This window comes from Haemaphysalis longicornis, unplaced genomic scaffold (assembly GCF_048455015.1).
Source record: "Haemaphysalis longicornis isolate Haplotype H1 unplaced genomic scaffold, Haemaphysalis longicornis Haplotype H1 scaffold_8, whole genome shotgun sequence".
In the NCBI taxonomy this organism is placed as follows: Eukaryota; Metazoa; Arthropoda; class Arachnida; order Ixodida; family Ixodidae; genus Haemaphysalis; species Haemaphysalis longicornis.
The window spans coordinates 145,862,135-145,887,553 of NW_027526445.1; the positions used below are offsets into that span (position 1 = coordinate 145,862,135).

Sequence of the window (25,419 nt, forward strand, 5' to 3'; positions counted from 1 at the left end):
TGCACCTCCGATTGTAACGCGCACGGAACTGTGTGAGCAAGAAAAACGAATGCGAGAGAAACGGGTGATTTATTTCCCCAAGTAATCTCCCTCATATCACTCCTCGTCGCTCTCCGCTGACCACAATATCTCGTCCTCGGTGCTGTCAAGCACGTTCGCGATGCCACACTTCTGAACTAACGTTCAACCATGGTCGATGAGATCGTGGCCCACGCCTCACACGCCCATCCCGCGAGCTTCTCGAGAGGCGCACGCTTCAGCCGACCGCTTGTTTTGAACGCGTGAGAGCCGCTGCTGCCATTGGTGTTATCAAGCGCACAAATGGAACGATTTGACGATTTGTGTGAACGCCGATAGAAAAGCCTAGGCGCCTATGCTTTCTGCGTCCGAAAAATCGCTGCTAAAAGCTTTAGCGCCAGCTTGACATGGTGATGGCGATGGTTGGGACGAAATTTTCGCTGTTTCGGTTTCGGTTTCGTATCCGATTCTAACGCGCATGCGATTTTTCGACCTATTTTTCTGGAAAAAAAGTGCGTGTTAGATAGAATCTGGTAAATACGGTACTTGGATGCACGTTTTACAGAGACTCACTCACCCTTGAGTGCCTTCGCGGCGTGGCACAGCCGTCAACTGCGCTAGGTTGACAGGCCCTCAAAAATCCAAAACTTGGTGTACACTGTTAATTTATATGTTGAATAATAGCCAAGGAACGTAGGAACAAGTTGTATATCTTAAAATACCTGAAATAATTTTTAGTCTCGGTAAAAGCTCCGATTTGTGTTTTTTGTATACTTTTCTTGGGGGCTTTTTTCTGATTACTTGACGAATAAACTGTAAGTAATTGTACCTGTAACAAAACTGCTGCTTTGTGTTTGGAAGAGCAATCTATAAGCTACAATTTCATGCATAGCAAGGCTACGTGTGTCCAGTAGCTCAATAGAAAAAAAAACGTTTTGTGGAAGCACTCAAAATCTGCCGTTTTTCCGCCGTAACGAAAGAGTTAATGTGCACGACAGGCAGGTGGAAGATCAGATCAAAACCCCGCTATCTGTCCGTGCCACAGTTGGTTCTCTCAAAACACCAACCTTGGGCGTGACGACAGCAACCTTGAAGGGCGCGATGGCGAGCGGCCATCGTAGCTGGTCATCAGTCGACAGCATCTCCAGGCTGGCCGCCAGTAGCCGGGTCACACCGATGCCGAAGCAGTTCATCTCCAGGGGCCTGCACCAATGGGCAAACATCCATCTGATGAGCACAGCTCTCCTCCTCCTCACCACCACCATCATCATCATCATAATCATCATCAACAACAACAATAACCTGTTTGTGATCACTGTAGGACAAAGGACTCTTCAAAAGAATTCCAGTCACTTGTACAGCGAGTCACAGTAAAGTTCCAAGCGAAACCCCACCCCCGAAACATCGCCCATTTTTCTTTAGGGGTGAAATATTCAATTATTAAAGGACCCCAAAGACCCCCTAAAATCGATAGCGTCAGCACCAATGAGTGAAAACAAAATAAACGCGAATCATCTATTCATGTGTTGATGCGGTCACTTATTTGCTCTTTCCGCAGTTGAGCCGAAAGTTTGCCCATCTGGTATTTTTTCTTGGTATACTTGCAGTTTTAGTTATCGGTGCAGCTACTGTTTCATAGTTTTTTCACACCTGACCCGAAAGATCGCCTATCCCGTATTTTTCACTTGGTTATCTCTGTACTTTGGGTGGGCGTTCTTTTGGAGCTTTACGGTTCTCATGTCCATCCTTTGTCGCAGCATTTTTTTAGTTTACCCCTCCATGTAATTCTCGGTATACCCTGATAGTGTTTAACATCTCTTGGGGCCAATTCTGTTCAACGGGTAGTCCAGTTATTGTGCCTCCTTTACATTACATGACCTGCCCAACCCCACTTTTTTCGCTTAGTTTGAATTGGCATACTTTATATGCGAGTCTGTTCCCTCATCCCGATGCTGTTTTCCTATCTGTAAGTGTTACCCCCAAGCACTTTTCTACCCAGGGCTCCTTGGACCCCATAAGCACTGTCAGCTGCCAGTAATTCCACTTCTATTAAGTGGGGACACTGGTCTTGGGGACATTTTTGTTACTTTCTAACCTATGTGCTCGAGATTTACACATTAGGTGTATCTTAACACCCCGAGCCCAAATATGCAGTCAGTTTTCATCTATGTGATGTAAGGTCAGAGTTAAGCAAATGTTATGCCTTTCCATTTCAGGCAGTTTATTAATCTACCTACCTATGAAATACCGCAATACTTTTTATCCCTGTGTGCTCTAAAAGGACCAGGGAGTGCAACTACACTACAGAAGTAATTTTAACGTTGTTTCTGCAAACACTATAAACCTATTAAATGTCAGGTGATTAACTATCGACGTTTTCGCAAAACAGACAGCATCAAATGCTGTGCTAGCAAAACAGAAATTCTATACTTTTGTGGTTTTATTGCACTGTTCAGTTCATAAGCTTTTGAATACAGCAAGAATGGTACTGCACAGAAATTTAGAGCCTTACCGCTACTGTGAAGATGGAAGGCCAGTGAAGCTGTTATGTATGGGGACGTACTATTGTACATTGAACAACATCGAATGTACATCGAATCATTTCTCACATAATTTGTTTCGGGACACTGGATATGGAGGGAGTTACTCCCTCCATAGACAGCCATGTAGTGACAGCAGATGGGAATTCTGTAATGTTTGTAACTTGACTGTGAACAAACAAACTATGACAGGTAAATGAAACTCGGCGTAACGACAAAGCCATCTTTATGGCCAACTTCAGCACGACTTTGTCCGAAATAGATGCATGCGCAATTTTGGTCAGAACCTAGCGCAAGTCAGCTTCACTGAAAGAACAAACCCGCATCAACCATTCATGAGACAAGCCTTCACACTTTCACGCAAACGTTACCTCTCAGCTCAAGACTTCAGGCAAGCGACCAGCCTCAAAGTGCCTACCTGGGCTTGCCGTCTGCGTGTAGGATGGTAGCTTCGAGGGGCTCGGAGTACGTCGTTCCGAGGGAAAAAGCGTGCGCCACCTGAAATACACAACGCCTGCCAATTAACCGCGCCTCTTTTTTCGTCTTATAAGGTTTCAAAAAGAAGAAGTTTAAAAAAACAATTCTGCAGAAACTCGCAAGTGGGAACTGCCGGGCAAATGCGTTGCTACACATCGAGCCACTTGAAAGTTAGCTCCACGACTATGCGGAAATGCATTGCTAAGAAGAGAGTTTTCCAGGTGGATTGTATAAGCAGTCTGATACCAAAGTAAAAAGGCAGTAGTGCCTTTACTTAAATACCTACATGAGACCACAGAGCACTACATATCGAGCCTTCTTTGAGAAAGGCTTTGCATGCTTTGCTGGGAACACATCTTTCATGCGAGTCTGATAACAAAGCATGAAGGCCCCAGGGTCTCTTATCAATAGCACTATCACATGCAGCAAGTGTGGCACATTACACTTTACAGATGGTGGCACAAGTTTCGTTGTTCAATCCACGTAGAGGTGTTTAAGCCTTTAGTAGAAGCGAGTGCACTTGGGCCACGACGACAAAATACAATTTTGCTCAATGTGAAAGAACGAGCATTTCATAACTCACTTAGCTTTACTCCAGCCACAAAAGACGATTTTTTAGCCAAAAAAAAAATGCAGAAGATATTGACAAAACTTTTGAATTTCCCGTTCAAGTGACGTATGTTGCGTAGGGATGACATAAATTGGCAAGAAGCAAAAACACAGTTATCTGTGCATGTTCCCACGTTCACGATCAAGTGATACGATCAAATGTAACTATACAAGCCCCACTACAATTGCCTAGTCCCATTTCTTGGCACTGGCATACGTCAGCAGCCACCAATTGCATAAACAAGAGTCTTTGACATCATAAATTATTCCTGGGAAAATGACGGGAGAGCCGCTACTGTTTTCCTTAATACATACCTAGATTATTTGTCCGAAGTTTGTGATGAAATTGGTGCCATTTTTACCAGGACAGACCGGCCTTTTTAATGAACTGAACTTGTATTTTGTCTTTACGGCCACTTCAAGCGCTCACCTCAATGCCCCTGGCTTCTTCAAGCGGCGCGCCGCACTGCTCACAGCAGAGGTCGTGGCAATCTGCGAAGTTTCGTACAAATTGCTCCTGTGAGTATAAAAAAAAAAAACTCTGATCACGTTGCTTGTTGAAATGTGCCAATAAAAACTAGGCTCGTGCATGTGACAGGCAACTACGAACACCTTCCTGCAAGTTCATTTTGATTTACTTCAACATTTTGCCATACGACAAATCAAAGACAAGATAGAGGAGTGAAAAGAAAATGAGGTAGGAAAGTCATGAAAAGAAGAAGAAAGACATGAAAATTAAAGATATAGTAAGGAAAGCAAGAGGAGTCACTTTTTTATTTGTTTGTGTGTGTGTGAGGTGAAATTTTTGCTAAGTTCCCTCTTCACAGGCTCTGCCTCTAAGGTGAAAACAGCGGAAGTGAGAGTACAGACATACACCTAGAGTAACAATCACAGCAGGAAAAGATTTGAAGGTTGTGTGCCTTGAAGTGTAATCTGTAATCTCATCTTCACCACAAATGCCAGATTCTCGGGCATACGAAACCATTGCAGTCAGTATACGTATGTAGGCGAACGAAGTAAGCCCTAAACAGTAGGCTAAACAGAAGGCCTAAGCAGAAAGATAAATGAGAACTGAACTGAATGACAGCAGAAAGAATATGTCATACCTGTGGTGGCTTCATCCGCACTAAGGCCTGTGTGACACCTGAAGTGGGGAACAAAAAACAAAAACAGGTAAAAATGCAGTAGATGAAAAAAAAAAATCATGGTAAATTCATCTTCTGCATGAATCGGCAAGAATGTGGTAATATAGTGATACAAGATCACCACAGTTATTCACATCCAAACACCCTAATGCGTGCGTGCTCCTATAGTGCGAAGCAGTCCGATAGCAGGTCACATAAGAACTGAATCGGGATTTTCTGGTCAAGATTCCGGTAGTGAAAACAGAGAATGGCTGCTGGTTCTAGCCGTCTATTTTACGCTGCCTCTCAAGAGAAGAGGATGTTGCTCTCCGCTTCTCGTTCCCCTCTCCGTCTTTTAGTGAGAAAGAGGGGTGGCTTGACAGGGTGTCTTAAGAAAAGCAATTAAGAGAAGCAATTGTTAATCTATTTCATCATTTCACTCCGAGCAGGTCAATCACTGGTTAGCGATTATGCTGTGACAAACAAACACATCTACAAATGCTGGTACAACTGGCCACACTTTTGCTTGAAGTGGCCAAACAGTGCTTGATTTGCTCCGAAAAGTCAGGACACTCCCGTTGTCCTGACCCCAACTTTGAGGGGAGGTGGTTAGAGAGAAATGTGGAAACCGAACATGAAAGCTTACCGCGAGCACACGTGAAGCCGGTCTTCGCCGATGTCGCTGAGGTAGTGGAACTCGTGCGAGTACTGTCCCCCCATTGCACCTGTGGAGGCCTTCACTGAGAGGAAGAAAGGGGGGAAACTGGTAAGAACACCGGATACGACTGCAGGCACTGAGAATATGGCAGACTTAAGGGGGCAGACTGTTCTTAGAGCTATTTTTTTATTTACAAACCAATTTTAACAAAAGTGTACAGCATTATGAAGTTTTCTGTGCTGATTTCAAATCTGCAATTAAATTTTTTGCAAGTTGATTATATTTTGAGTTAATTAATGATTAATTGCTATTATTTTAGGTCACAGTTACAAAATAACCACTCCATTCAAAATGACAATTACCCCGTGGCTAGGCAGACAAATGACTAAAGAATACAATGTAGGAAGAAATTTTTTGATTTTGAGCTACTTCTGGACATTTTACAACACACTGAACTTCACTCCCCCTGCGCTCTACCAGAAATGGCTCACAGGTAATGTCAATTAAACACAATAATAATTTTCCAAAGCCTCCAATCGAAAGATTCGTATCCAACATTGTATTCTCCGCACATTTAGGTATCAGAAGCAAAAGAAATTGCAGTTGTACCTGCTCTGGGTGCCGAGATATCCGAGGGCGAAATGTTAGTAGCTTCGCATTGCAAGAAAAGTGCCGTTTCAGCATCTAATTCTGCGCGAACTGAGCTGTAAAGTGCACTGTAAAATGCTATTTACAATAAAATATGGTGCTGTATGATGAGGAAATTTGCAGACTGATAAAAAAATGGCTGCAGATGTCGAAAAAGCCATTTTTCAGTACATGATTTTTTGACCGTTTTTCGGCTCCAAAGACCCATTTGCCCTGTAAGACGAATTCAGTTACGAGGAATATTATGGGCCGCGGGTTCGATTCCCGGCCGCGGCAGCCGCTTTTCTGATGGAGGCGAAAAGCAAAAACGCCCCTGTGTGCGAGATTTCGGCGCACGTTAAAGATCCCCAGGTGGTCAAAATTAATCCGGAGCCCTCCACTACGGCGCGCCTCATCGCCTGCGTTGCGTCGGCGCGTTAAACCCTACAATCAATCAATCAACGAGGAATATTATGGTTAAGACGAACGACACTCCAGCTTTCTTGTGACATGCACAATGGAAAGAACATCCGCTTATGATGAATTTCTGGTTACACGGTCAAATTTTCACGGTTGCAGAGTTTGCCTCAACAGGAGTTTACGTTACTTGCACTCACACACACGCCCTTAGTCAATCCGCCCCAAACATTAGTAAGTGGCGGATGACCTGGCCACTCAAGAGGGATAACAAATCGCTATCAGTGTTTTCTTGGATGCTACATCACCACCCCCCATAGAGAGAAGGCCATGAAACTGTTATTCAGGTACGGAGGAAAAAATGGTGCGGCATCCTACTCTGTTGTCTAATCATCCTCTTGGAAGTTCTAAAATGTCTTTAGACTTTTTGCTTTTTTAGTTGTATCAACGCTAAAGAAGTTACACAAGTACAAAATTTAAAATTGGTTGCGGACTGCTGAAGGCAGTTTGAGCCTAGAAATAGAAGAAGAAAACACAGCTCCGGAGCTCACCTTTTACGAAAGGAACGTCCAGGCGCTTTAATATTTTGGCGTACGCATCGCACACCAGGTCATAAGTGCTCCCGGCCTCCTCGGTGGTTTTGTCAAAGGAGTACATGTCTGAAACAGCAACGAGCCAATCACCATGGTTCAATGAGTTGCACCCCCGTCAAACCGCAAATCTAATGTCATTCAAAGCAAATGGCATTATTTGTTTGTTTATTTGTTTGTTTATTTATTTATTCGTTTGTTTGTTTATTTATTTAGCAATACTGCAGGCCAATTCTTTGACCCTGGCAGGAGGGGCATTACATAAACAATAATCAACAGTGCTAATCCAAAAAAAGGATCAGAGTGGACAACGCTAGCACAATGGGCAGACGTAATGCAAAAACAAAAACAGGAAATAGAATCATCGTCAACACTGAACAACATAAGACCATAAACTTATTAAATTTCAAAACACAAAACGCACAAACCACAACATATCAGAACCAACAAATAAAACGGAAGGAAAAAAAACAGTATAAAATGTTAGAGCACTATAATAGCTGTTAAATGACATTTGGTTGGGCCGTGTGGGTCCACACGGTGAAACAAATGTCATCCGATAAAGATAGCAGTGACAATTACCGAGGCTGCGGAAATGAAAGACAATGATGTAAATGCTTCCGTAACGTTTTTACACCTTTGAATAGTACTTCGAAAACAAAACAGACCAACGTCTTTTGAAATAAGGAAAAGTTTACCGCTTGCTGCAAATCCATTACTTTGGTAGCAGTAAGTCGGTGGAGCTTTGCGAAGGTGGTGTTTGCCTTCTTTTCTATTTAAAACAACATTGAGGATAGCATAATGTGTTCGCAATCAGCACTATCGCCAATCACATGGCTTATCACTGTATATACTAGGCGTCATTAAGGAAAAAAAAAAGATTGACTTACTGATAGCTGTTAGACACTGTTCTCTTCAGTTTATTATTAAACTTCCTTGTTCAGTGAATGAATCCGTGCTGTCGCGGCTATTCATTCTGGTCGAAAGTTAACGCGAATATTTTCCCTGAACTCATCCGCTGTTTGAGTGCCATTCAAGTTCAATGTCATTCAGTACTCTCGTGTATCACCAAACTACCAGCGTCACCAGATAATTTCACTCACTTTAAATGTCATTTGATTTGCCATGCTATAAGGGTATTAACGTAATGTTTTTTTAACACTGATCAAGTTTATCATTCTGGCAACCTAAGTAGCCTTATAAAAGCAATAGCAATAACTGGGTTCCCCAGCTTCCAAACTTCCTAATTAATGCAAGAAAACATTTTAATAAAGAAACCTTACGTATACTCTATTTTAGTGTTTCTCATTGTCACTTAACCTTTGTATAGAGTCAAGGGGATTCACCTATGCATCATATCTAGCACACATACTAAACATTCTTCGAAAAAGAGCCTTAAGAATCATGGCATCAGCTTCAAGGACTTCACCCTCCGCACCAATTTTTAACAAGCTTAGCATAATGCCTTTTAACCTAGTTCGTGACTTACAAAACGGCCCATCTCGTTAAGAGTTTTGACTCTGAACACGCCTTACCCGTCACCTGTTTTTTTATTGCCTTTGCGGGATACGCGACATGCGCGCCATAACAACCTCAATTTGCCAAAAGTGTACAATGTATATGGTCATCATTTAATATCTTTTATTGGGTCCAAAGTATGGAACCTTTGGATATTACGTGTGTGCCAAATTTTGCACTATTGTTAAAGAAATGTGTTATACTTCTCCTAACCTATAGAGTATTATTTATTTGTAACCTAAGCTATCCTGTTTTTATTACTGTTTGTTATCTGAGTTATCCTGAAGGGATTATGCACAAACACCATTTTGTAATGGGTCCGTACTAGCCTTGTCGGCTGAGGACCCAGATGCGCCATTCAGAGTTTTGTTATGTATCTTTTGGAATAAAGCATATTCTTCTTCTCCTTCTTCTTCTTCTTCCTGTTACGATGTTTGCATTCAGAAATTTGAAGCCGCCAATCAACAAGAAGCTGGACTACAATGATAGCATACCCATTTATTTGCACGTACACATATTCTATAAAAATATGTTCACCCCCTTCCCCCCACACACATAAAAACAGACCAGATGTCCTTGTTAACATGAACCAAGGTACCCAAAAGTAGTGTTAATAGAAGCCTCAAACACACCATACTGAGTTTGTACTAGTAGTTGTGTTGACTGTGTAGCCACATTTTTGTTTGCTGCCTGAACACTCTGATATTTTTTCTCCGAATTTTCTAAGTATTCATTTTATGACCTATATAAAGGGTTGAATGTCACATTTCATCCCACCATAGTGAATTTGCCAAAAAAGAGATTTGCCTTTGCTGATTATGAACATTACCTTGTCATCCATACAATTTGTCCCGGCGATAAAACCATGGTGCTTGATCTAAGCCGTTATAGAATAGTGTGCCAAATGACAGGTATACCATATTTTTCCAGTGTACAACTCCCGCCATTTTTTCCACAGTTCGTGGCGCTATGATGCTTGATACGCCTTTATACAATAGAGTGCCGAATGACGGGTATGCCATATTTTCCAGCGTACAACTTCTGCCATTTTTTCCACAGTTCATGGCTATGATGCTTGATCTACGTTTTTTATACAATAGAGTGCCAAATGACGGGTATGCCATATTTTCCAGTGTGCAACTTGCGCCATTTTTTTCCACAGTTCGTAGCGATGCAGCTTGTACAACAGTGTAACTCACAGGCTAAATTTTTTTAGATCGTGTAGCGCATGCTGTTAAAAAGAGGGCAAAGAAATTTGGCAAAAGTTTTCGCATCATCTCAACACCCTCTGAAAGATTGGTGCTGCTATTCCTGACGCAGAATGCCTAGTGAAGCATTGTACGTAGTCAGAATTCTCAGGTAAGAAAAAAAATTGGACGTCAATTTTTGCGTCGAATTTGAGGTCTTTTCCCACACTTTGAATTCGGTTAATTGCACGTAAGGTTGTCATAACCGCTGACCAAACAAAAGTGACAGGTTTGTGCGATGACTTTGAGGGCTTTGTCTCAGTTGGCCAGAGATCCCAAGGTTTAAAAGGGCATATCTCTAATGTGCGAAAGCAATCGACCCATCTTCATCTACTCATTCTTTTTTTCCCTGCTGCTGAAATTTCCACCAAGTCACTCGGCACATGACAACTGAGATTTCACACGGAGATGCGATGGTTTCCGCTAATACGTACTACTTTGCAATGTCATTATAAATAATGCCCGGTAAAAATGTGGCTCACACAAATGCGCAGCTTAAATAGGGGTTATTTTACGAAAAAGGGCAGGCTATAAGGGGCACAGCCTACACAGCAGTGAGACTTATTGACTGGAAAATATGGTAATGGTACCTTGAATATTTACTTCAAAAATATTTCTCCTAACTGTTCATACAAACAACCTTGGTGCAGAATGGCTGCAACTTACCCTTCATAATAAACTCCCGACCTCTCAGCAGCCCAAACTTTGGCCGTGCTTCGTCCCGGAATTTCGGCGTTATCTGGGAATAAGCCAGCAAAAAAAAAAAGTACGCTGCTTAGCATGGAACCACCGGTAAAAAAAAAAAAATTAACTGCTATTACTTAAATGTAAAAAGGAAAAAGAAAAAGGTGTGTTCAAATTCATACCACAAACAACCACATTTGTCTGTTTTCTTAATAATATCCCCTGTTACGTACCAAAAAAAGAAAAAGGAATATTGTAACTAATAAGTGCTTCATGAATAGTGTTCTTGCTGTTGTCTGCTTTTATTACCAGCGCACTTTTAGATTTCAAAATATTAAAGTTTTTAAACACTCAACGATAAAAATTAACTTAGCGAATAAAAGTTGGCTTCACTGCAAATGAACGGAGCTTTGTGGCCTTGCAATAACTCACACAGGCAAGTTCTGACATTTTTGATGCGACTGCATCTCATTCACTCGCCTTGTCCCTCCATACGGCGTTGTTGTTGTCCGTCCACACCCCTCCCCCGTTCTCCTCGCCGCGCGAGCTGCGGTCTCTGCCGCTCACCCCCTCTCCTCTCCGATAGCGAACACTCTCTCGCGAGGGGCATTGGATTGGATTCGATTGGCTTGGCTTGGCTTGGATTGAATTAAAGTGGATTGTGTTGGATTGTGTTGTGTCATAGCCGCGCCACATTGCGTCATAGCCGCGACAGGGGGTTCATGGCACATTTCACGCGATGGGAGAATCAACCTAACGGAAACAACAACGGAACCCCCTATGCGTCGCATCTACACAGGGGTTCCTGTGAGGGGAGGTGGGAGTAATTTTTTATTTTTTATTTTTTATTTTTTTTCTTTCCCCACAGGCATTAAAAACTGTTTCCTTCCCGCACTACAGTGCAGCATCATTTTGCAATACTTTCCCACTGAGTGTGTCTTTGCGACCAGTACCAACTGAATGTTCCAAAACAAATAGAGCCGCAAGCCGAAGCAGTTGCCAAATATACCAATTAACTATCACCACGGAAGGGTACACAATGTAACACCCATTTCTCCCTTTAAAGTTAAAGGGGAGACACTGGTCTTAAAACAGCCTGTTCTAATTTTCAAGTAAACTTTGCAAAACTTGTCAGTCTTGCTGCTTTTCTCTCAATGACTTCAAATATGCCATTATTTTTTCGTTTGGTCAATTAAGTTTCCGCAATTACTAGAGATAATTAGCCATTTTTGGTCAAACACTAGACAAAATTGTGTTAGTCATAAAACTGTAATCTTTATATTTTCCAACACTAAGAACCCTGGTGAATGCAATAATTGATACAGTTTTTTGATGCATCGCTGTTAACTAGTTTTGCAGCTCATTAAACTTCGGTGTTTGAAATGGACACTCAAAATGGTTCCTTGCCACTGGTGCCACTGAAGTTTAATGAGCTGTAAAATTAGTTCCAAGCGATGCGTCAAAAAACTGCTTCGATTATTGCATTCACCAGGGTTCATAGTGTTAGAAAATATGTAGAGTACAGTTTTATGATGAACACTGTTTTTGTCTATTGTTTGACAAAAAATGGCTAATTAGCTCTAATCAACTTGGGAACCAATTGACCAGCTCGAAAAATAGTGGCATGTTTGAAATCGGCGGGGGAAAAGCAGCAAGACTGTCAAGTTTCACAGAGTTTACTTGAACATTAAAAGAAGTTGTTTTAATTAAGACCAGTATGCCCCTCGAAGCAAACTGCACAACCTCACCTGGTACAACATGAGCGGCAGAGCAGAGTGGGGCAAGGCCTTGAGCGACGCCACCAGCTGCGAGACGGCCTCTTCGTGAGTCTGTGCAAAAACAACAACATTCCCGCAACCATAAGAAAAGTTGGCATGAAAGAGCGCTCCTAGATCTTACCACAACCTTCTTCCCACACCTGCTTGATGTGGAATTCACGCTACAACAAAAATACGTCAATGCAATTAGACTTTTCTTTCCTACGTAATGAATGCTCAGCACAAGCTTGTAACACCTGTGCTACACGGCCGTTTCAAAGGCCTTCCGAAGGCCGTTGAACCAATTCTCTATCGAGTGTCCCCTTGTAAATGCACAGGGCGCACTTGCAGGCGAGTGTTCAATTGGCAATTGAAAGTTGCCGCGTAGCACAGGCATAAGTAGTACACCAATCATCATCATCCTCATCATCATCATCAGCCTACTCAGGTCCGCTGCAGGACGAAGGCCTCTCCCATCGACCTCCAACCACTCCTGTCCTGCGCTGCTCGAGTCCACAGTTTATCCACAAAGTTCCATATTTAATCCCTGCATCGGATTGATGGCCTTCCCCCTTTTCTAGAGCCATCTCTTGGTATCCACTTTGTTACCACAATTGTCCAAGGAAATCATCGTACTAGCGAACACTAAACAGAGACAAAGGTAAAAGAGGCGTCGCCTCTTTTACCTTTGTCTCTGTTTAGTGTTCGCTAGTACGATGATTTCCTTAGTCAGTAACCAACTCGCCCAACTTACCGCCTTAGTTCACAATTGTCCCCCTGTTGTCGGTTCGTCTCATTACCTGGCCAGCCCAAATCCATTTCTTTTTCTCTATTTGAATTGTGATATCGTCAACTCTAGTTTGTTCTCTCCTCCAGGAAACTTGTTTCCTGTCCCCGAGTGTTATTCCAAACATTATTCGTTCCACGGACCATCAAACCGATCTGAGTTTGCCTTCTAGTTGTTAAGTAAGGTGCCTAGTTTCAGCTCCGCATGTCATCACCGGCAGTATGCACCGATTGTAGATTTCTCTTTTGAGTGACAGAGGTAGCTTACTGTTCATTATTTGGGAGTGCTGGCCCACGCTCCCCAGCCCACATCTATTCTGTGCCGGATTTCTCTCCCACGGTTGGGGTCAGCGCTAACCATCCGTCCGACGTAGTTATATTATTCTGTTATTCTGTTACTTCCTTTAATGTTTTGTTTGCTAAGCTGAAAAAGACATTCTCGGTGTTGCGTCGGCGCGTTAAACCCTGCCAAAAATCGAATCAACCTTCCTTGGAGTAAGGATCTGAGAGCATATGCTCTTATATAACCTTTTCCTTTACTCTGTCACATTGACTGCGTGTGCTTAGGTAGTACCTACTTACATTTTTCTCGCCTGTTCAGATAGGAAAAAAACATTTTTGATCCCAGACTCTGTTCTGATTTGGAACTTTGAAAATTCAGACCCTACAAAATTTTCAGTCCAGGCTCAGTGTTTGAGCTTACTGAGACAGGTACAGGACCCAAATGTTTGGAATTCCTCCCAGAACCGTATGGAGCTGCCACCTTGGCTTTCATTACGAGCCGAAAAGTGATGTTCTTATTGTCCGGAAAAAAAAAAATGGCAAAGATAAAAGAATTACCTTCAAACTTACTAACATGTTAAGACCACAAACCGATTGGTAAAAGAAAAAATACGTGAGGTGCACGTATGCACTACCAGGACAGCGGGTGTCTTTATTGAGCACTAGACTCAGGCCCGGAGAAGGAAATACATTGATTGCAATTTCAGGGTCCTGAACACCCCCACAGGAAAGTTTGTGGAGTGGACAGAATCCTAATCCCGCAGTCGTATCATCTGCAGACCCCAGTGGTGTCACCCAGTTTAACAGTGATGACACGAGCTTACAACACCGCAGTCTTACATTTTTCTTTGGCACCACAAGCATCCGTCAAACAAATACGCTTCGCACGCACTTTCAACAACGTGCAGTTTGTTCACCGCACTACTGTTGCTGTCAGGATAAAATCACGTAAGTTGTGGTTATCACTTGGTGGCTGGTCACTTGCTGCACATTTATTACTCAGTGCGCACGTATTACAACCTACCATCACCTGTCAACGTGTCACCTGTTTTGGAAACACTAAGCCATCCATGCTCACTCTTTCTATTTTTTTCCAGCGAAGCTGTTAGCCTCTAGTTGGTTGGGAAATTTCGTCACAAACGCAGGCAGGACCCAGTAGTTCTCACCTAAGACGCTGAGTTCGTGTGCCAGGCAAATCAGGCATGAAGCATAGAGCTCAGTATTCGTTTAAAAAAAACACAAAACAAGCATCAAAACCGCATTATGGATAAAGGATAAGTTAGCTACGGCCACATCTGTATATATGATAACCTGTATAGATATCACCTGTATAGGTGATAAGTTAGTTGTGGCCGCATCATCGCACTTTTGGTAAAGTACAGTAGACTCTCGATAAACGGAACTTCAAGGTACCGGAAAAATTAGTTTCGTTTAACAGGAGTTCCGTTTACTGAGAGAAATGTTCTAAGGTGCAAATTTATGTGCGAACACACTTCTAAGGGCATTTCATGGAACTCTAACCACTAGAAAGTGACTGTAGATGATAGTTTTCAGAAAGCAAGAAAACTACAAGAAGCGTAGGCACAGCATTCACAAAGTTGATTTGGCAACAATGAGTCGCTGTGCACTACAAAATGCGTCAAGTATTTTTGTTTGAGTCCTTGCAACTGCATCTTCACGGAGGCTAGAGGCCTCAACTTCGCGAGTGCTTACGAGCCACCGAATTTAGAAGACGGCAACGTGGTAATGACGGACGAATAGCACAGCGATGTCACAAACGAGGCGACAGGAGGTGAGCCCTGTAGCCTCGGTGTCTAGAATCGAGACCGAGCGACTGGAACAAGAACTGCGATGTTGCATTCGTTGCGCTAACACGGCTCACCACTTACGAGACGAGGCTTACGAGGCCAACAAGGCTAAAAAAGCATGGAGGAAGAAAAAAAAAAAAAAAAACAAGAACGAAACAGCCGGAACCGTAAAAAGCTGATTCTCATGCCAGTGGATTTCACAAGAAGTTCCATTTCTGGTTCCGTTTGCACGGTGATGCGGAAATTTTAGTTACTGTTACCAAGAGTTTTTTACATTATGTAAATACAAAACCAACCAAATTCCAGGCAACTGTTCCGTTTAAGTGGCAATTCCGTTTAAGCGATTTCCGTTTATCGAGATTCTACTGTACCAGCAATAGATAATTAGTTCGGCATAATTATTGGGCACAGATTATGAGCATAAGGCAGCTTGTATGACCGATTCTATGATGGTCACCTACGTACGGGCCCGAGGCAGTAGTCGTGACTTTTCCGGTCTTTCAGCGTGAACAGTTCCTGGCCCAGCTTGTCCCAGCGACCTGAAACAAAGAAGAACCGTGAGCGTCACCAAGGGGGAGAAAACGATGCCGGGAAATATGGGAAACCTAAAAGATTTATACCAATTACAAATTCCTTTCCAACTGCATCACCTTCGAAACCCCTTCTAACTACAGTGAAGACATTTACCCAATACTAGTACATCTAAATGCAGGCTACACTATTTTTCTTAAGAACACACAAGATTGTCCAAACTAGGCTTTGTTTAAACATATATTTTTAGAAACTGGTTTTGTATACGTTCATTGCGTAGATATTTATTATTTATGCTTTGACGTCTTTTCTTCGTCTTATGTCTTGAACATATTTGCTGCGTGCTTTCGTTCTACTTATAGCATTTGTCCATTCACTAACAGGAGGAGGAGTTCATGAAAGCTTAGGATCCAGTTACCAGTCTCGAAACCCATGTCTTCACAGTATGTTATGTAACTTTTACTTGCACTTCATGCGAATTATTCCGATGCTGAGAAGTGCACAACTTCCCTTTAGTGCTGGAAATATCACCGGACTTCTATTTAGAATTTTTTTCCCGCCTTCCCAGTCCAGGGGCAAAGAGGAGAAACACGCAGAACAGAGAAGAGAACAAACTGGCAATTACCAGTGCCTCTCTTTCCGAGTGCTTTTGGCGCTTGAAAGCCAAATTAGTGCCACTGTCCACCTGAGTTCAAATCAAAAAAGCTGTCTTGGGACACAGAGGCTGACACACGCAACTAGAGCAGCGCAGCAAACTGCACGCCAGCTACAGCTAAACTCATCGACTTGCACACTGCCGTCTCCACAGTCCCTTAGCTCCTTTCCACATATTCTAGACCGAGGAAATGAAAAAAAAAAAGAGAAAATTACACTTAACGTGTCGTTGAGACAAACGGGCAAGGCGTGTGTATTTAAACAAATTAAAGCCCGTTCCACTCAATGCGAAAGCTGTTGGAAGTGCACAGCAGTGATTCGCCATAATGGGCTGTAGCGCCGTTATCCGCTCACTGCTACCTCCCAATGCAATTCAAATTTCCCGCCTTCGCAGTGCTCGCGCGCTTTGTTTAGCCGGCACCTTGGCTTTGCTTTTTGTTTTTTTAGGGGAACGAACCGCGGTTGGGTGGCAATCAATCACAAGCTCTCTGTACTATGCCTTTACATGCAAACAGCGTTGTGAATATCTGCTAAGTAACTTTCACCTCACTGCACGTCGAACGGTAAAATCGTTTTGACACCATATTGCCAGCTTCCAAGGGTAGATGATGCACTAAAACGCAAAACAAGTTTCCTATCTGCCACTGCTTTCACTAGGGACATATGTGGTTGAAAACGTTGAAAACATTTTGCTCCTTGAAAGTAAATACTTTATTTCGAGATTGAAAAAAAAAAGTAGTTTACCGCTTAGGACAGGAGCAGCTTCCTCAGCTTTTGCTCTTTGCGAAGACAACAGCTGCACTTGTGCGATCAGCAAGGCTGATTTTAGGTCTCTTGGCGAGTGAGGAAAAAGTGGCTCAACTCTAGCTAGGTGGTCAGAGATTCGTAGAGGTCTAAGGGGTGGTGGTGGCAGTGGGCCAGCCCAAATCGCCCGTATTACTCGCAGAAGTGCAAGCGGTCACGGATTTATAAAATATCCTTTTTTCTGTGACAGATGAAATAATAATGATAAATGTAGATGCAAGTGCATGCCTCGTCATATTTTTATGAGTAAGCATATTATTTTCGAGTAACACAAAAATTCTGCTAAATCCAGAAGTAGAGTAAGTGCGGGTATAGTTTGTAGGCTTCTAATATCTTTCATTGCATAAGGAATTGCAGATATTGCTACCTATGTAGTTAATTTAAAGTATGCGACGCCGACGGCAGTACAGCACAGTGCTGTAGCAGAGAAACCCCCCAGTGAATGCATCCCTGCATTCGCCGTACTAGTATGCCATACCAGTCACCGGAGAAGTGCGAGCTCCATGGATAGGTTCCTTTTCTCCATCACAAGCCACTCAGAACTTGTTTCGGCACTCTCCGCCAGGTACAAACGTCGTCTGCTACGTATACTTCGAACGCTTGCTGTTGTTGCGCTACGTGGGTATCGGGCTTAGAACTTTGCCATGGTGATTTTTAGAGCATAAACAACTTATTTAGATCAAATTCAGACAAGGAAAAATTTGAGTGCAGTTGGCCTTTCTACAAAATACATACGAAATTGACATATGGCATACATCAAATTTGACATGGAATATGGCATAGAATATGGAATGGAATACAGAATAGAATGGAATGTGGAATAGAAGTAGAATAGAATATATGGAATAGAGTAGAATATGGCATAGAATAGGATATGACATACATAGAAGTTGACATGAACTAATACCTGTGCTACACGAGCGTTTGGAAGGACATTTCAGTCGAATGACCTTTGAAATTTCAAATGTCATTCGAACTGGAATGAGTTCTGTCGATCTACACGATCATTCTCAAAGGCAGTTGAAAGTTTCCGCGTACGCCCGCCCTGTTTTATGTTTTGCTGTCACCACTGCTGCCATGTTTCATTCTTTGCAAAAAATAATTTTAGGGATAAATTGGGCAAAAAAGCTATTATTAGTGATCAAATTGATAACAATCTACAAGCGCACACAAAACATGCACAAGGCAGCTACCTAGTTTCTTTGTCTTTTTTCGCACCGCCAGTGTTGAGAGTACCAAGTTACCTCGTAATCGTAGAGCGAGTGATAGAGAATGAAAACAAGTGAAAAATTATGAAGATCTTGCACTTCAAACACCAAGTTTTACTTGTAAATAATTGTTTTTGTTATTACGGCTTGCAGAAACTGAGCCCGAGGGTCCGGCCGTTTAGGTTTCAAAGGCCTTTGAGACTCTCAAAGGTCAGTTGTGGTGCTCCTTTGACTCAAATGTCATTTTAACCAAATGCCTTTGAAAAATGTTGTGTAGCAGCTCAAAGGTGTCATCATTTGAGTCAAATGACATTCGACTCGAAGGCCTTCGAAACGCTTGTGTAGCACGGGTATAAGTGACATATGTATGAATAAAAAAAAAATGACAGCAGAGTTCTAATGCGTACCTGTTTTCTTGAATAAGGAACTGGGGACGAGGCAGGGAAAATGCGTCTTCTGGCCCCCAACTCGCTGCAATTCGGTGTCAATAAGGTCGGTCAGGCGTTGTAGAGCTCGCACGGCCAGTGGCAACAGCACAAACGTGCCGGCGCTCGCAGGGCTGATCAACCCGTAGTCCAGCATGAGCTGAAAATTGCAGCACCGGTGGTTACAGCAACGGACAAGTGTGCAACAAGTTCCGGAGTTAAGGTACTAAAGGAGAGTTCAGAATGAAGGTTCACGAAGTGCGACCACTGTAATTTGAAAGAACTCCTCAGTCTGTTTCCCAAAGCAGTCATTTATGAGGGTGCGTTTGGGATTTTCTTTCGATCGCTGTATTTGCACGATTTCCAGCGTGCACCCTTTTTTTTTTTATGAAAATAGGCGTTCAAAAATACCACCGCATTACAATCAGACTCAAAACCACAAAAACCTCGAAACCAAAACTACCAACTCGAATACGAAACGAAGCAGCTCAATGAATGATGAAGGGTTCATTCAAATGTAAAGTAATCATCTTGGTGAAAACGGCCAGAGTCTCGTGCATAAGGTGTCACGGAGTCAGGTGTTTGCGATTGGCTGAGACCACATTATAAAGTGCAAAGGTTCACGGAAGGGCTTTAGCTACCCCCAGCATGTGCCGATTTATGTTCAATTAAATGTTTTGTGCAATTTTGAGGCATCTGTTGAAAGCGTTATTTTGTGTGCATAGTAGAATCAGCATCAAAATATTCAGGATGTTGAATTGTACTCCGCGTTACAATCGGGGGCGCGTTAGAATCATGCAAATACGGTGATTATGGGGTTTACCTTGCTGAAGCTACACCTCAGCTATGAGGCATGCTGTTGTGGAGGGCTCCAGATTAATTTTGACCACCTGGGGATCTTTAACGTGCGGCGAAATGTCTACACTTGGGTGGTCTCACTTTTTACCTGCATCTGACAAGCAGCCACCGTGATCGATACTTAAAAAGTCCCCTAATCGCACCTGCATAGAGCGGCCTGTGATGAAAGCGTGCACGAAGCGGAGGAGATTTCCTGTCACGCCCATTTGTGACAGCTTTGTGATGATGCCGCTTTGTACGACATTGTTGTAGGCTTTGGACACGTCAAAAAATAGCGCCAGTGTTGATAGTCTATAGGATCGCTGGTGTTCCACATGACTAACAAGATCGAGGACGCTGTCTTGTGCGCATAATCGTTGCCTGAAGCCAGTCATGCATGCCGGAAGCTTTCTCTTACTTAAGTAGCAAAGTAGCACTAGAAGTGTATCGCGAGGTGTGCCACAGGGAAGTGTTCTGTCCCCTACACTTTTCAATGTGGCTATGGCGGGCCTCCCTCGAGCCGTAAAAAAGGACTGCAAGTCAGTGCACTTATCAATATATGCCGACGACATATGCATCTGGATCTCAGGTTATCAACACAAGTGGTTGGCTATGATTGCTCAAGGAGTGATTCGTACGGTACAAGCATATCTCTCGTCGGTGGGACTAACAGTCTATGCGGAAAAGTCTTGCTTTGTTTTGTTTCCCGGAAAGAAACGGAAAGCGGCGCGCCTCAAGTTAACTTTAGGTGGCTTGCCAATCCGGCAAGCTACTCGTGTGAAGTTTCCCGGCGTCACCATCGACTATAAATTATTCTGGAGGCAGGCCGTGGATTCTCTTGTCACGTCCATGGTTCCCCGCTTAAATGTGCTTCGACGAATTGCTGGATCCAACTGGGGGAGTCACCCATCTTCTATGCTTAGGCTCCACTCGGCGCTCATCTTGAAGCGGGTTCTTTACCAGCTACCTGTTTTGTCTCCCTCGGAGTCCCAGTATGCTCGTCTGGAAGCGCTGCACCGACAGGGCGTTAAGATATCCCTAGGAGTTCCCCAGGCGTCAGCAAACAAAAAAGTCCTGGAAGAGTCCCATTTTCCACCTCTTCGTTTGATGGCGTCTCAGCGGTTGCTCTTGCAGCGTGTCCGGCTGGGAGAGTACGCAGCCGGAAAGGCCTTGCTCAGGCGTCTCCGCCTAAGGGTGGAATCTCGCATATACGCGGCGCTCAACACTCCCAGCATTCTCTACCCGCAACGGCGGAAGAACCGACATCGCTTGAAGCCACCGTGGTCTTTCGAGAGTTTGGAGTGTCAGCTCACCATCCCGGGCATCCGCTCGAAGAGATATACACCAGTGGCGGAAGCGAGAATGTTAGCACTTGAGCACTTGGACCGGTCGTACAGAGATTGTGTTCATGTGTTCACGGACGGATCTGTCAACAGAAAAGCCGATACCAGCGCAGCGGCCTTTGTGGTGATTCCCGGCATGAACATTTCCTGGGCGGCTCGCATTGACCGGTTGACGTCATCAACAACTGCAGAGTGCATAGCAATCGAGGCGGCCTTGAAAAAGATCAAATTGCTTCGGGTGCAGCATGCGGTAATTCTAACGGATTCCAAGTCGGCCCTACAACTCTTGCAGCTTGGATTTCCAGCAGATAAAATTTGCCAACGCTCCCTGCGTCTTCTTCAGCAGATAAAGGAAAACGGATTTCGCGTTTGCTTCCAGTGGGTCCCTTCCCACGTAGGAGTGCTTGGAAACGAGGCTGCGGACCAGTTGGCTCGGGAAGCGACATCGTGCACTCGTCTTCTGAAGGTGGCTCCAGATGAACGGCGCATTTTAAAAACAATCATACAGGATCATTTCCGCTCTCTTTGGCGACCACAACATCGACCTTGTGTCACAAAAGGAATGAAGAGGACAGAGGCAACCTCACTGTTCCGCATCCGGACCAACTCAGAGCGGACACCGGCGTGGCTCCATAAGCTGAACATTATCGCTTCACCTCTGTGTGGACATGTGGTGCTACAGGCGACATCGGTCATTTTATTATGGACTGCCGAGAGCATGCGGAGGAGCGGTTAGCTTTGTTTAAAGAACTGCGAAGGATGGCCGCTCCGCATGCCTCTTTGAACGATTTAATTTTCCCGGAAGGCCATTGGATCACGAGGAGGGACATCTTTCGTTTGATCCTGCAATTTTTACGTGTCACAAGCCTCAGCGAGGCATGGTGAATTCCCGCGCATAGCGGTAAAAAGGTGCTGATCGGGTGAGCAATTGCCGGCATACCACGCAAGGCTAAGTCCACCCGTCAATAAACATCACCACCACCACCACCACCAACGTGATCGGGAAGTGAACCCACGTTTCTGGGCTCAGCCACACAATGCCTTAGCCACTAAGCCACTGTGTCAGTTTCAACATGTCTAAGAGTTGGGCTACTAGAGTACAGTCAGAAGTGAAAGTTTGTGAAGCATGACCGCTGCAGATTGATGGAACTTTTTTTCTCTGTTCCCCATTCAGCTGGTGACGAGAGCGCAACTGGGGTTATCCGAGAACTGGGGCGGAACACAGGGTTGTGTTTGTTTCAAGTGTGGCGTAGTTGCGCTTGTGAAGCCTTTAACCTGTTCCACTGCACTGAAACCAACACCCTACCGTATTGCCTCGCATCATATGCGTGTTGTCTGCTCTCAACCGATCAAAGCTTACGCGAAGTGGACATTTTGAAACAGACGCGAAATAAACAAAACTTCTGCCCCTGAAGTATAATGAGTACATACCAGCACAATTAATGGTGGCCAAACATCCGTGGGGATGAGGAGTTTGCTCAGGTGGCAGCTCTCATGATCAACAATGCCTTCGACTTAAGAAACAGTGCATCTCTGTGTGTCTCTTTATGCCTCGTCCTACGTATGCCCTGCTCGCTGATTGGATGCCTACATGCCAGCTAGGGTGGATGTCACCAGACGTATGCATAGACGAGTTTCTTCAACTTAGAATACAGATGGTAAATGAGTAGCAAGTAGCGAATGGTCAGTTGCACACGCTTTTGTGATTATTTTTGTGCCTTCCCACGCAAATGCCTCATGCATTCACAGTCAGTTATTATGGCAATGACTGCGTTTGAAATGTAGCACAGCAAACGGATATTTCCTTTTTAATGACCCACTCGCTTTTAGTAGTACACAGGTTGGGGCTAATGCTAAATATACAATTTCTCAATTACTTGTAGTCTGCAAAATTGCTAAGAATAAATAAAGAAGCAACTAAGTGTGACGTCTTCGTTCTGTTATTTTGAAACTCTGTTCGTGTTCTGGGAGCACTTTGCGCAAACACGAAACGGTAAACTTAGTATGCAGTGAACCCATACCCACTCAAACGTCCGTCATGACACTACAGCACAACGCATACACGAAGTGATCTCGTTTTAAGCTGAGGCGCAACAAGTTGCTTGGAAGCGATACAAACTGTGAAAAAAAAAAAAGGAAAAAAAAAAAAAAACCTTAATGCATTTAGATACACCATTTCGATCAATGCACACTGAACGGAAACCAGCATCAAGAACCAGTCGGTCCTCTTGGTTACACATGGCAAAACTTTACAGCGCAGGAAATAAGGACGAAAAGGCAGAATAGAACAGCACGAAAAACAATTGGAAAATTTTCGCGAATCGTCCTCTCATTCTTGACCGCCATCTCAACAGCATCTTGCCGATCTAAGAGGTGTTGCGTGTTAGTGTTCTGTCTTTTTTGTCTGTTGTTTTTGTCTTTTCTTATCAAACCTCACGCACACATAACCGCTATCTGTTTCCTTGTTTAAAGTTGTTGAAAGTCAGCGCTCGCGTTGTTCCGTTCTGCCTTTTCGTCCTTGTTCTGCGCTGGAAACGTTTTGTCAGGAGTCAGCTTAGTAATCAGAGTCAACGCAAAAGGATCTTATCTTATTAGAACGCGGGTTTTGAGCTACATACCTTCTGGCTTTTGCAAAGGGCCTGCTTGGCATCAGATTTCGTGAACGTGCTCGGCTGTAGCAAACGTGAACAGCGGACGAATGTCTCCGCGCGCGAGACGCCGGCATGCAAGAAGCGAACGCACATCACAGATTGGCCGGGGAACATATTTTCTTTACGTGCAAGCTACAGGCGCTTAACCAGAACGCTCACACGCTCCTTTGGTCGTAACTGAAGGGAAATAACAAGCTTAAAGACATCCGCAACCTTCCGTGCGGACACATGAGGTATCGAATGGCACAGACGCACGCACACCGTACAGTTTTCATGTTTGTGGCTTGACTAGAGATGCGAACAAGCCAACCGAATCCAATCGGCGCGTAGCGCGAATTTTGTCTTGTCCGTGACATAGAGCTTTCTGCTAATACATATTAGCATGAAACTCTATAGCCTGCAAGCTCGATAAGTACTTTCGCCCCTTTTTCAACGCGTTTTGTAGCACTGCCAACCTCATCTGTTTCAAGCGATCAACACTGAGCACAAATAACGGCACACACTGTGTTTTTACAGCTCTGGATAAGCGATCTCACTTCGTCTAAGGAGACTGGCACTTACGCCGCACTAAGGATCATTCTAGTTCACTCAAGACGCACTGCCGAAACCTAATGTTGCTCATTTATTCCAAAGTAGTGGAGAGTTGACGCAAGCTTTCGTAGAATGTGACCCTAACCGAAGTGACACACACGTACGCACTCACGTGTGTCATTGGGACAAATTTTCTAATCATCTTCTTAAAGAACTTCGATCGAGTTATTCACTTTTCGGTGTTTTGACTAGAAAAGGAGAGAGCTAGTAGATAAGGCTTAAACAACACAAATAAATGCAAGCAACACGCCGACACTGTAATCAAAGTCAACACGAAACGATGTTTTTTTTTTTTTTTTTTTTAAACTAGAAGGCGGCTGTTGAACTATACATACCTTTTGAGGGCCTGCTTTGCATCAGATTTCGTGAACAATCGAGAGCTATATCAGATAAGGACTAAGCAGCACAAATAAATGCAAGCAACACGCCGACAATTAGCGCACCGTCACATCGCTCGAAACCACGCGTCGAAAAGATTGAGCTTGCATGTACTCATGTGCATTTGGTGCACGGGAGTGTTGCAAGCCCCGATTTACCATTAATTTTACCGTGCCGAAGAACGTGCAGCTAATATATATCTAGCTGAGCTCTTGATTGATTGATTGATTGTAGGGTTTAACGCGCCGACGCAACGCAGGCGATGAGGCGCGCCGTAGTGGAGGGCTCCGGATTAATTTTGACCACCTGGGGATCTTTAACGTGCGCCGAAATCTCGTACACACGGGCGTTTTTGCTTTTCGCCTCCATCAGAAAAGCGGCCGCCACGGCCGGGAATCGAACCCGCGACTTCGTGCTCAGCAGCGCAACGCCTTAGCCACTGAGCCACCGCGGCGGGTTAGCTGAGCTCTTTCCCCCTCTTATGCCCTCCTCCCCCCTTTTGAATGGTTATGCCTGCTGCGGGGTTAAACATACGTTTTAAACATCATCTGCTCGTACCTGCTAGCTGTATTTAACTATAATTGAAGGGAGTTCCAGTGCACACGCTCACCTTATTAAAGGGACACTGAAGTGAATTTGTCAAGCTCCCGTTTTTGCTTGGACTGCGTAGACTGGCTCAAATTAGCACACTTTTCATCGTTTATCCGGTTGACAAATCGGTAATTATTTTACAAAGCGCGAAAGAAGAAAAACTACCATGCGCGGTTTGCGGCGGCCGCACCAACTAAGGCTGTGACGTTGAGAGGAGGGGCGCCGTGATTGGACGACGCCCAAGGTTAGCAATCAAACAAGTTT

At 43.9% G+C, this 25,419-nt stretch overlaps 1 protein-coding gene across 1 annotated transcript in view; it reads right to left on the reverse strand.

The window, feature by feature from the left end:
* Prors-m (prolyl-tRNA synthetase 2-like protein, mitochondrial) overlaps positions 1-23,886 on the reverse strand; it is a 37,468-nt gene extending 13,582 nt beyond the window's left edge. The window contains exons 1-11 of the mRNA XM_077680215.1: positions 23,563-23,886; positions 18,747-18,924; positions 15,608-15,681; positions 12,258-12,338; positions 10,492-10,564; positions 7,022-7,129; positions 5,415-5,508; positions 4,751-4,788; positions 4,075-4,136; positions 2,977-3,056; positions 1,086-1,221 (exon numbers count right to left, since the gene is read on the reverse strand). Of these exons, the coding sequence (XP_077536341.1) occupies positions 1,086-1,221; positions 2,977-3,056; positions 4,075-4,136; positions 4,751-4,788; positions 5,415-5,508; positions 7,022-7,129; positions 10,492-10,564; positions 12,258-12,338; positions 15,608-15,681; positions 18,747-18,924; positions 23,563-23,709 (1,071 nt within the window). The 5' untranslated portion in view covers positions 23,710-23,886. The remainder of the gene's footprint in view (positions 1-1,085; positions 1,222-2,976; positions 3,057-4,074; positions 4,137-4,750; positions 4,789-5,414; positions 5,509-7,021; positions 7,130-10,491; positions 10,565-12,257; positions 12,339-15,607; positions 15,682-18,746; positions 18,925-23,562) is intronic.
* Positions 23,887-25,419: the final 1,533 nt, after the last annotated feature.